This window comes from Boleophthalmus pectinirostris, unplaced genomic scaffold (assembly GCF_026225935.1).
Source record: "Boleophthalmus pectinirostris isolate CB_2022bp ecotype Guang Dong unplaced genomic scaffold, ASM2622593v1 HiC_scaffold_7, whole genome shotgun sequence".
Taxonomy (NCBI): Eukaryota; Metazoa; Chordata; class Actinopteri; order Gobiiformes; family Gobiidae; genus Boleophthalmus; species Boleophthalmus pectinirostris.
In genome coordinates this window covers 11,863,489-11,876,905 of record NW_026571473.1, presented here as the reverse complement: position 1 = coordinate 11,876,905, position 13,417 = coordinate 11,863,489, and the positions used below count along the sequence as shown (strand labels likewise).

Here is a 13,417-nt window from a genome sequence, read left to right as displayed (position 1 = left end):
AATTTTCAAGTTGCACAATATTATTTCATCCATATTTTTGTTGATATTCAGGTGAGAAGAACCTTGTTTCTGATTTACTCTCACTTAAGGTGCACTAAGTAACTTTTCTGGTGGAGGTTTCTGTCACTAACTTCTGTCATGGAGTTGTTACCTGGAATGTTCCACAGTATGGCATTACACTTATTTATGGAGACAGCAGGTGACACCACGGGGCCAAGTTACATGTCAGATTTGTGGAGAGGCGAGCCCACTCACAGTAAGAATGCAAGTTTTTAGGTCAATAACAACACATGTTATTGAGTAAATGCAAGATGGATACGTTTAATGCCATACCGGGACATTCCAAACAAAACGATAACATCACCATGGAGACAATCAGGTGGCAGACCCTCCATCAAAATGTTACACAATGCACCTTTAGGTCAGAACTTGCAGATATTGTTACTTTTAAATGTGCACTATTCTTTTTATGTTATCTAATCCCACATTAAAAATCATAAACTGTAAAGTCAGCAAATCCTACCATCCCTCATACCCAACCGGGACCTCAAACCCTGAGCGTGTTCAGAAATACATCAACAAACACCTTTCAACCCAGACGCCTACGCCAGGGCATCCGGAGCACTGGTCTCTCTGTGTGTCTCTGGCCTGGGCAGGGTTCAGCTAATCCCCCATGCGTGAGCCAAATACCATCTGTGTTTGTTCGGCAACAAAGGGGGCACTTGTTAATGACTTTCCATGTCTTCACTGGAGGAGCTGAGTGTGGTGAGCGTAGTGGGGGGGGGCAGAGGCAAGTTAGCCAGCTCTGGAAAAGTCAAACCAGGCAAAACCAATAAAGGAGCGAACCAGGATCAATAAATACTGTAGTGAGAGGGAAGTGGAAGTGGAAAACTATGCTCACTCTTGGACTGGTAGTTTTAATGTCACCAAATGTTCCCGTATTCTCAAAGGTGCTGTACAAGATTTTTACAGTCTTAAAAACGTGAAAAACAGAATTAATTCATTTTAAAGAGCCCATATTAGGCTATTTTATGATCTGTTATAATGTTATTTCCTCATCACAAGCTTACCTGGAGTTGTGTTTTGTTTCATTCACACATGTTTAACACACAAAAACTGCATAAGTTCTTCTCTCAGACAGAAAACACACACCTTTACTAGAATTTTGTTTGGGTGAGTTCAGCCCTAGAACTCCTAATTTCTACTGAACAAAATAAATCACAAGGTGGAACAGAGCATTTTGAGCTATGGAGATATAGACAGACTAATAAAGGATTACTCCAAAATAGCTCAATAACACAACTCCAGGTATGTTTTTGAGGAGATAACAGCTTTATAACTTTACTTAAAAGACAAGAGTCAATTTTGCTTAATATAGGATCTTTAACAGTTTACAGTGGTCTAAATGTTTTCCACCAAATGTACTTTCTGAATGTATTCTGAGCATCATAATTAGTCATTATGATGAGTTATGCACAACTTTCAGAGGACAGAGCGTTTTGCTGTCACTATAACGCTAACAGCGCACTTCCTGGATCTCAGACAATAAAATGCTTTATAATTAGATGCCGGTGTTCTGTCGAAATGGGCTGCCCGGTCGAAATAAGCTACTTTACGTTTTTCTGCGTACAGTTTTATAGATCCAATAAAGCTAACCTCCCCAGTTCTACAACATTTCTTTGGCTTAGAGACAGCGGGTGTTATGCTGTTTGCACACTGTGATCAGACTTTATACCTTAGTTATGAAAAATGTCAACTCATTTGTATGAATATGCGTAGGTAGTTCATTTCAACAGTTGTATTTTGCTCAAATAAGGCTCCGACTAAAGGGAGCATATATCGACAGGCCAATTTAGCCATCGAATCACACTGCTCATTTTGAAACTAAAATGTCTGTAAGAGGCATTGTTTTGCTCAACTAAATAGACAAAAATTGGGTACAGCCACTTTAAATTATACCAATATTACTCTTTACTCAACAAACTTCTAACTGTTGTACTGATACTTTTTATTCTATGGGTGTTCTTGTACAGTGGCGTTGCAACACTAAAATTTCACAATTTGGGATAACTACAGGTTCTCTTATGTTATCATACAACCACTCCTATTGCTTATTATTCTGTACACTTCAATTACTACAACTTCTGATACAAAAAACAACAATTATACAGCCAACTATAAATTACCACTGTTTACTCAATTGCTTTAAATATTACTACTACAACCACTGGTATTGTAACTTACTATTTTTGGAAGGGGTACACTTTTACGCTTTTAGATTACAATTTGAAAGTAATAATTTCTTCCAAAAGTGTGTCAAGGTAATTCAAAACTTGCTAGTATAGTATCATTTTAAAGTAGACTACCAGACAGATTTAATAATATAAGTATTAAAGGGCCTGTATTACACTATTTTCTAATCTAAGTTATAATGTTGTTTCCTCATCACAAACATACATAGTTGTGTTTTGTTTCATTCACATGTTTAACACACAAATCCTACATATTGAGGCTGCGTTCTTCTCTCAAACAGAAAAGATTCTGATCGACCTTGTGGTGTAATATGGTACAACAGGAAGGGTTCAGGAAGGCGTGTGGAGTTTTTAAACACCTTCACTTTCCAGTCTCTACTGAACTTAAGGCAAAATGCAGCTGTTAACTTGAAAATTACCACTATATGACGTCACAACGTGGAATATAGCATTTTGAGCTTTGGAGATGTAGACTCACATACTCAAACATGTGGGAATGACACAAATCACAACTCTGGGTATGTTTTTGATGAGATAACATTATAACATGACTTAAAGCTCACAAGAATCCATTTTGTGTAATACAGGACCTTTCACTTTTGACTGTGTGTCTTGGGTTAACTTGACCATGCCTCTGTATAGTCAAAAAGCCAGATACCATCAAAAACAGCAACTTCTCTAAAGCAGCTCAAGATAACGATGTTTGTCTTGATTTTTCACAGTGGGTGGGTTGCTTTGTTCAACTTTCTTTCATTTCTGTCCGTTCTGACTTAAAACAAAGCAGTTTGCCATTTGAAACAATGAAGAGAGACGCATCCAGCGTGTTTTGCAAGCTTTAGATTGAACTTTGACCTTGCCATAATCCCTTTCACTACATCCGCTTTTAAATTAGACGTGTGACACTCCACTGCCCTCAGCTCATCAGTCCCCTGTTCACTTATTAGTTCTGAAAGGAGAGGGCCTCGCATTTTCAACTTACAGTGGGAAAGTCGATCAAACTCAAACTTACATTATATTTTCCATTTAAGTTGCACTAAAGGGAGTGGGTCAGACTTCTTCCCATAAATGAGAAATTTTCCAGCAATTTCATAGCTAAATTCCATATGGACACATTTGGTTCAAGCAGGCAGTTCAGCTCAGCCTAAATATGCAGAGTTTGTGTGTTAAATGCGTGTGAATGAAACAAAACACAATTCCAGGTATGTTTGTGCTGAGGAAACAGCATTATGACATAGAAAATAGTGTAAAATAGGCCCTTTGTGTTGTTTAGAGTCTTACAAGTGCATGTCAAGATTCTGCTCTCTGGTAATAAATCAACTAACACTGGGTATTTGTACACAAAGTTTCAAGTGCACTCGAGCTGATATGACTCTTTTGTCAAACTATAACTCTCTTTCCTCCAGTCTTTCCAAATGTTATAGTAAGTATGCAATTCTAAAAAAAGGTTTTGCGATGAATAACTAAAACATTATTGATTTAATATTTTACACAAGCTATTGAAGCAGATCTTATGAAAAATAATGAACAGAATTTGAACTCGCACTAAGGGTTCCATCACTATTGGGTCAAATCTTTTCCCCATAAATGAGAAATTTTCCAACAATTTCATGGCTAAATCCCATATGGACACATTTTGCTCAAACAGTAAAACCTCTCCTCTTCCTCCCTTCCCCCTTTCCTCTGGCAGAGCAAATTCAGGCAGCAAAGCAAAAACCAACAATCCGCATTGGAACTGGTCCTTTTTTTCGCAACCGCTCAACTGTTAACTGTGTTCTTTGCCGATCAAAGCAGGCATGGTCGGACTAGGTCTATGTAGGGCCTCTTCCCAAAATCAACAGCAGCTTCGTACAATGCCCAGGGGTTTCTGTCGTCTTCCTCTTTTCGGTGGGAGAGCCGAGAGAAAAAATCATGATCAAGTAGTTTTTAGACAACACAAACCCGCCCCCTCTATTTGCCGCTTGGTTGGACTGATTACTCAATGCAGTAGTGACACAGCCATTTGTATAGTGCATAAGGTTAGCTGTAACTCACCACTTCCATTTTAATTTACTGTACAGGGAAGCTTGGAAGTTAACAGCATGTGACAAGCATTTCAATTAGCCTGCTTTTTTTTACGTCAGCGCTTTTGCAAAACATATCACTTAATCTTTACATTGCGTCACATTCAGGAAATTGGATACAATATAGGCCCTATATTACACAAAATGGATTCTTGTGAGCTTTAAGACATGCTATAATGCTAAAAAACATCCCCCAAGTTGTGTTTTGTTTCATTCACAAATGTTTGAGTCATTTTTTATTATTAGTCTGTCTACATCTCCACAGCTCAAAATGCTCTGTTCCATCTTATGATGTCATGAAGCGGTAGTTCCTACTTGGCAAGTCCAGGGCTGAAATCATCCAACTGATTCTAGTGAAAGTGTATGCACTTTAAAAACACAGTGGAGCACTTCCTGTACTACCACATGACAGCACAAGGTGGAACAGAGTGTTTTCAATTTAATAGAAGAACTCAGCCTAAATACGCAGGATTTGTGTGTTAAATATGCGTGAATGAAACAAAACACAACTCCGGGTGTGTTTCTGATGAGGAAACAACATTACAGCAGACAAAAGCATGGTATGGGGACTTTAATCTCTGCATCGCGCCGCATTCAGGAAATTGGATACAATATAATCCTTTCGCAAACGTGAAACTTAAGCAAAAACATGTCTGAACTGAAAGACTGAAAGAATGGAGTGAATGTATGGCACGAGCTACCCTCGGGCTCTGCTCCCTGCTGATGGAGATGGTATGTTGACTGAGGATATGTTGGCTGTTGTATGTTTTACTGCATGGTTCCACAGGGCTGCACATGTGCTGACCTATCTGCACAGGACACACCAGCCCAGGCACGTTTTACTAGAGCAGACAGTGTTGCATTCACTGGGCCCGGATCAATACTTAATCTCTGTTTGCTTATAGATTCGCCGGAGTGGGCTGCACACTTGAATTGCTCTTGGGAAGAATGTTTAGAAAGTTAAATGTGCACTTTGTGACTTTATAGCTGGAGGTGTCTGCCATTTACTTGTTGCCATGGTATTGCTTTGTCTGGAATAGTCTACAGTCACTGGAGACAAGTAGGCCAAACTAAAGGTCAGATCTGTGGAGAGGCGACCTCATTCACAGAGAGAATTATTATATTTTTGAGCAATATAAACACCCGTAATGAATAAATGTTAGATAGACATGTTTAATGTCATACCATGGAACATTCCAGGAAAAGCAATAACATCTCCATGGAGACAAACAGGTGACAGACCCTCCACAAGAAAAGTTGCACAATGTATCTTAAGAATATATGTTTCTTCTTGGTATATTTGTACTTTAGAAAATGCTAGTTTATTGTCATACTGTTCCAGGCAAAGCAATAACATCTCCATGGAGATGAGCATGTGATAGACAGTGCTGCTTTAAGATCTGAAAACAGTTTACAATCTTAGAGGTAACAAGGTTTTGTTTCTGGTAATAGATCAACTAACATTAGCTACTGGTACACAAAGTTGTACTTGCACTGAAGCTGATGTGCTTAATTTTGTCAAACTGTAACTCACTAGATATCTGTTACCTTTGCAATTCCATAAAAGGTTTTACAGTGAATGAAAAAATAATGGAATATGGGACCTCTAATAACATGGTTGTCATGTGCTACTAGTATATTTGGAGTCAAGTTTCTACCATGAAATCAATTGGCACGATCATGAACTCAGCCAGCAACTTGTGACATAACTCAACTGCCATTTCATGGCTTGCTCTTTATAAACTGTGCAAATCAGATGAAATTAAATGACATACTGTTCTGTAGAAAAGTTAATCCTCTGTGCTTACTGCTTATGTAATATAAAGTAAGGTCTATACCAGGCAGCACCAGTATCATAAGACCAGAGCTGCTTGGTGCCTTATACAGTGCCCTCTGCTAATAAAGGCTCCCCTGATCAACTTTGATTATGAAATGTTCTGCTGAGCATTTCTGACTGCAGCTAACTTATGCAATTCTATAGCAATGACTGAACCTCTTAAGTTTGTGTACTGAAAAATCAACAGACGGCCCTTTTCTAGTTAAATCTTATTCACGTTGATGTAGAATGGATATGCCTAAGAAAATTTATATCCAGATAGTAATTGATGGTAAACCTAGTATCAAAACTAAATACTATTGATACAGTTTTATAATAGTGTTGTTCTATATGAGAACTACTATAAGACCACATAAAATTAATGAAACTACTATAAATGTGTGTTAAAATTGTCTAAAAATCATGGTAACTGATTGTGTTGAAATATTGAAATGGAGTTACTTGGTATTGTGACAAAACTACTCTGAGGTTGGATTTCTGGTTCCTTGACACATGGTAACATGCTCGGTTCGGTAACTGGTTCGCCTGTATTCAGCCTTACATTTTACTATAGGTGATTTTATGTATTTTACCATTTTAGGGCGTGTGTGCGTGTGTGTGCCAGTGGGTGTGCGTGTCTGGGTTGTTTGGTTGTGTGGAGTCGGGCAGGTGTGGGGGTTGGGTAAGTGGGTGGGTGGATGGAAATGTGGGATTGTTTTTAATCACTGTAAAGCAATTTGTGTTACGTTTTTGTATGAAAAGCACTTTTTAAATAAAGTTTGATTGATTGATTGAACATAAACAGATTTTATATTTGGTTCATGTTAATTTAAACAGGTATCAGAAAATTTGATTTACATAGTATGTATTTTATACATTTTTGTGAATATATTTTATTTGAGAAAACTTAAAAAAAAGGTGATTGTTCATCTAAGTAAGTATGTAAATAAGGAGTGGAAGCAGAATACTGTAAGGCTTAGGCTTAATTCTCTCTCTCAAACATATTGGGGCTTGTTGAATGTGAGATTGCATTATTGTTTTTGTTCCTAATGTTTGAGACAGTTGCCATAGCGATTAACATTTTATACATTTTATATCTTAAGCAAATGAGCAAAGTCCACAAACTGTTGTATAGAATAGGAAGTTGAAACATGACTAGTAAAGAATGTTAAAGTAGATGTTTCTTCTATTGTCTTCCTTACCTGTGATAACATTGATGTCTGGATAGGTGTTTTCACAGAGCTCCACTCCATGGCTGTCTCTCTCGAAGGCCTCACGGAGCTCCTTCTTCACAGCTGCAGAGCCACACAGACGGTAAAGGCCCACCACCTGCACATCACACACACACATAAGGGACACTCCGAGACACAAGTAGGTCAAATAAACACCAGGACACGAAGAGTTAAACAGTTGACAGAGCGGCAGACATTTTTACAGCTCCATTGATCAAGTTCAACTCCAGCACTCAAACAATGCGCTGGAATGACGCCAAAGAGCTTTCAAGGAACAGACAGAGCCTTAAACCGTGTCTGTAAACTACTCAGTATAAAGACGTTTAATGCCACAGGAGAGAAGTCCAAATAAGAATACTATTTAGAGAGGGCTGCACAATATATATATAACAACACAAAGTTATACATTTTACAGAAAATAGAGTTGTTGTTTTTACATTTTTTTTTAAAGTACACTGTGCAACTTTTTCACAGTATGATATTAAACATATCTATTTCCATGGTGACAAGCACCAGGCCAATTTACAGGTCTGGTTTGTGGAGAGGTAGGGCCCGCTTACAGTAGAGTGCATATTTTTCAAGGTATTATTTTACTGTAAAAAATAAAATAAAATTGCACAATAAGCAAGTTTATCATATATGGATGCTGGAAAAGTTATATAGTGTACCTTTAAGTAAAATGCACAAAAAGGCAGATTTTATTCATGATTTTCCTTACTTGGATTGGTATTAGTTTAGTTTGACATGTAAATGAATGCATGCACATTTTTGTTTTAATTTAACTGAACTTTTTTGTGCCAAAAAGTAGGCTATTATAATATATCACAGTAATATCGTTATGATTAGTTGCAATACAAAATTTGCTATCACATCTTTTTCTCATATTGTGCAGCCCTGTTAGAGAATAAGTTTCATTGTGAACTAATATAAAACAGCCTGTTCTTTCAAGGTCCAAGGAGGAAAAATGAAACAATGACATAAAACCACTGAAAATATTTCTTACAGTGGTGCTCGATGGTTTGTTTTGCTTTCAGTAAAATATACAAATTATGGTAAGACAGAATCAATGTAACAAGAGAAATTTACAGTGTAGCCTCAGAAGAAGAAGAAGCCTTGTAACTTTTCTTGTGTAGTCAGCTACCAGCTTGTTTCCACACAGTTGTTATTGAATAGCCTAAAATGTTTCACAGTAGGGCATTAAGCTTGCGTATATCCATGGGGCCAGGTTACAGGTCAGATATGTGGAGATGTTTTTTTGTTAATTATTGTTTTAGCAACAAAAATACCTAATATCAGTTATGGAATTAAGGCAGGATGGATAGATTTTATGCCACACTATGGAATATTCCACACAAAGCAATACGATTTTTGGTGAGGGTTAAATTTGTAATAATGTTGTTTCTTCAACAAAAACAAAGCTGGAATTGTGTTTTGTTTCATTCACACATTTTCAACACAAAAACCCTGCATATTTTGGCTGAGTTCTCTGAAACAGAAAACACTCTATTCCATCTTGTGATGCCATGTGTAATACAAGAAGTCCTCCACTGTGTTTTTAAGCTCCACACACCTTCACTATCATCATTTGGATGATTTCAATCCTGGAATTGCCCATCTCTACTGAACTAAAAGTAAACAGTAGGTGTTAACTTGAAAACATGAAAAGTACATGACATCACAAGGTGGAACAGACCATTTTGAGCTTTGGAGATGTAAACACAGACTAATAATAAAATAGTACTCAATCATATGTGAATGAAACAAACACAACTCCAGGTATGGTTTTGATGAGGTAAAATCATTCTAACATAGCTTTGAGTCCATCTTACATAATATAGGCTTTAAGTATCAATTATTTTTGACTGCCTTTGGCTTTGTTTACCTCCTTTACATGTGTTAGCTATTTCCAGCCTTCCTCACACACTGCTGAAGGATTCTTGATTAGCTATATTTAGTAAGTATATCAAAATGTACCAGGCTGCTTATCTACCAATGGTGCAAGCAAACACCAACTGCTCTTAATTAGGAACAAACGTCAGTGTATTTATTTAAATCATGAATGCTCCCCTTCAAACTGGTTAAACAGTGTCTGTGTTATGCCCAAGTACACTCAGCTCCCTGATAAAAGTGTCACATTCACAGGACTGCACGGATAAACAGGCTTCTACTTAAGACCTAAATAGACAGCCCAGCGTTTAAAATGGAAACTGTGAGCATAATGTTCTCCAACCAGACCCTAATGTGTATCTTAGAGCAGTCAAATCTTTCACGCCTAGTACCACCAAAGAAAAGGTTTATAGGTCCTGTATTACACTATTTTCTGACCTATGTTTAATGTAGTTTCCACATTAAAAACATACCTGGAGTTGTGTTTTGTTTCATTCGCACATGTTTAAGACACAAAGCCTTCGTTCTACTGTCACTAAAAACTCCATCAACCTTCACTAAAATCATTTGGATAATTTTAGAAACAGAACTGACAGTTTCTACTGAAATAAAGGTAAAACGTAGCTGTTAACTTGAAAACTATCGCTTCATTACATCACAAGTGGAACGGAGGATTTTGAGCTTTGGAGACATAAAAAACTAATAACTAAGAATTACTCAAACGTGTAAATAAAACAAAACACAAAAACCAGGTATGTTTTCGAGGAGGTAACAGCATTCTAACATGGCTTAAATCTCACAAGTAAATTTTGCATAATATAGGGTGTTTAATGGGGTGTAAGGATATCCAAGTCTCACGATACGATATCATCATGGTATGATGATCCTCACGGTACGATATTTATTGCGATATCATGTGAAAGCTCAAGATATGGTGGGGAGGCTCACGATTAGGGATGTAACAATATCCAAATCTCTTGGTCCAATATTTTCACGATATACATCTCACGGTACGATATTTATTGCGATATTTTATGGAGGCTAACAAACTGTTAATATGCTACTCATTCCGCTTAGAATTCCTTGACAAGACTTAATCCAAAGAACTAAGACTTAAAAGTGCTTAGAAGTGTTATTTTTTTCTTGTAGTCTACACTGAAATGGAGCAAAGGACCATGGTCTATGTAGTTCCCTCTGACTATTGCTGCACCATAACTCTTAATTTAAGCAAAGAGACTTGTAATTCAATATATTGTGATAGTCCCCGATATTATTGTGAGAACTTTGAGGATACGATATCACAATATTTCAATTATTGTTACACCCCCAGTTTTTAATTTAACAAGTACAACCAGATCTAAACCAAGTGTATTATTTGAGGTCAAAATTAGGGATAACCCAAGTCTTTAAATAGACTACAACAACATTACCATAGCAGTCTAACAAGGCAATGACCTGAAGGAAAGCAAAAATGTGGAAAAGTTAATAAAGTGAAGAGGGACATTTGATAGTTGAAACTCAGCACCCACTCTCTCTTGCCTTGTTACATTGGAATTAGTCTTGGCTTTGGAGCAGTAGACATACCATAATTTCTCCTACATGTGTCTGTCTGGTATGTGGCATTGCAGTCCAAGTGGTGTGGTTGCCCCGGTAACGCGTTAAGTCAGTGGGCTGTGAATGCGGGGTCTGCGTGCATGCACATTAGAGCTGCACGAAAAAATGTGATAACTATGTTTACTATTACAAAAGAATATTATCGATATTGACCATTAGAGTTAGATTGATAGATACTTTATCGATCAAGAAGGAAATTCAGCGTTCGGCAGCATAGAAACAAGCATAACAACATAGAAAAGATATTAGAGATAGGTGCATTTTAACTTTTGAACCACCTGCTTTATGTCATTGCTTTGCCCAGAATGTTCCGCAGTATGGCACTAAACTTTAAACCAATGGAGACAAGCGAGTGATGCCACATTACAAGCCAGATCTGTAGAGAGGCAAACCTGATCACAGTAAGTAAGTTTTTTTAAGATATTTTTTGAATAAAACTATATTGTAAAAAATTCTAGGCAAAGCTATAATCTCCATGGAGCCTCCCACCAGAAAAGTCCCTTACTGAAACTTTACATTAAAATAAATGCCTTAATTTAATAGTCACACTGTGTCAAAATAAAAAACCAAAACAAAAGCAACACCAACACTAGGCCTAATTAGGAGAATCATGGGCAAAACGTGGCTTTTTGAGATATTTTAAGTACATTCCTTTCAGAAAGAGTACCTTTATATTATTGTGAAGTGTTTAGTTGCTTGCTATGCTCATTATTGCGATCTCCTTTATATTACGCGGCCTGAATTCACATAAAGTATCAGAGCTATAATCAAGTCCCCAAAGAGGCACAAAGTTGACCAGTGTTTCCTGAAGCTCACACGACAGGGAGAAAGGGCAGCTCAGATTAGCCCTGGATTTAGCTTCGTGCAATAGTAAACACAAGTCACTGGGCACAATGAACAACAAGTCCATTCACAAAAAAGACGACTCCCAATGCAGGCGGGGACCAGCTGTTGGCAAAGAGGGGGCTCGCGCTTATGGACTGCGGCTGCCCGGGCAACACTGCACGTAGCAACCAGCCAGGCTAATATGTGGAGAGAGGTGTTTGGTCACTTAGTTTAGTCAGTTAATCGGTTGATGGTTTCATAGTGGATAGAAATGTGCATTATTCGACTAATAATTTTATTTATGCAATAGTCAATCTAAGTCAGGTTTATTTATAAAGCACATTTAAAGGTCTTATATTACACAAAATTAACTCTTGTGAGATTAAGCCATGTTATAATGTTGTTACCTCATCAAAAACATATCTGGAGTTGTGTTTTGTTTCATTCACACGTTTGAATAACCCTTTATTATTAAATTTACATCTCCAAATCTTAAAATGCTCTGTTCCACCTTGTGATGTCATGTAGTGGTACTTTTCAAGTTAACAGCTCCTTTTACCTTCAGTGAAGATTGACAATTCCAGAACAGAAATATTCCAAATTATTCTAGTGAATGTGTACGGAATTTAAAAACAAAGTGGAGTAATTCCTGTACCTGTATTACCACATGACATCACAAGGTGGAACAGAGTGTTTTCTGTTTGAGAGAAAAACTCAGCCTAAATATACAGGATTTGTGTGTTAAACATGGGTGAATTAAACAAAACACAAGTCCAGGTATATTTTTGATGAGGAAACTAAATTATAACTAGAGGTGAAACGATATCCAAGTCTCACGATACAATATCGTCACGGTATGAACCTCACAGTACGGTATTTTTTGCGATATCATGGAAAAGGTTACGATATGGTGGGGAGGCTCACGATTAGGCATGTAACAATATCTAAATCTCTTGGTACGATATTTTCACAATATACATCTCACAGTATGATATTTGATATTTATTGCGATATTTTGTGGAGGCCAACAAAACTGTTAAAATGACTTGACAAGACTTAATCCCAAGAACTAAGACTTAAAAGTGCTTAGAACTGTTATTTCTTCATGTAGTCTACACTGAAATGGAGCAAAGGATCATGGTCTATGTAGTTTCCTCTGTTACTTTTGCTATTGCTGCACCATAACTCTTAATTTAAGCAAAGAGACTTGTAATTCAATATATTGTGATGGTCCACGATATTATTGTGAGAATTTTAACCATACGATACCACAATATTTTGGTTATTGTTACATCCCTAATTATAACATCAGAGAATAGCATAATATGGACCCTTTAAAACAACCACAGCTGCCGTAAAAATACTGTGCTGTAAAAATACAAAAATATAAAGGGTAAGCTTGGTAACCTAACTATTATCATAATCTTATTGTTTATCACGGTATATCTCTGTAGCAATATATTCAAAATGTGTTATCGTGACAGGCCTAGCCTTTAGTCAGTCAAGAATTTCTTCAGTCGGCTACAGCTTTAGTGAAGTGACAGTAACAGCCAAACAAAATGAGTTCCGACTGGGTAGGATTGGGAATGTGGGGGCTTGGTAACTCCGGCAGCACTGAAAGGATCAGGGGTTTGTGCGTTTCATGTGGGATCAGCTTAAAACAGTTTATAGAAACATCAAAGAGGCATAAATAACAGGAATTGAAAAAATACTTGACCAAATGAGGAGTGA

General features: G+C 37.2%; 1 protein-coding gene across 1 annotated transcript in view; it reads right to left on the bottom strand.

Annotated features, from left to right (window-relative positions):
- syde2 (synapse defective 1, Rho GTPase, homolog 2 (C. elegans)) overlaps window positions 1-13,417 on the bottom strand; it is a 69,421-nt gene that overhangs the window by 18,356 nt on the left and 37,648 nt on the right. Inside the window, exon 5 of the mRNA XM_020938080.2 lies at window positions 7,331-7,457. Within this exon, the coding sequence (XP_020793739.2) occupies window positions 7,331-7,457 (127 nt within the window). The remainder of the gene's footprint in view (window positions 1-7,330; window positions 7,458-13,417) is intronic.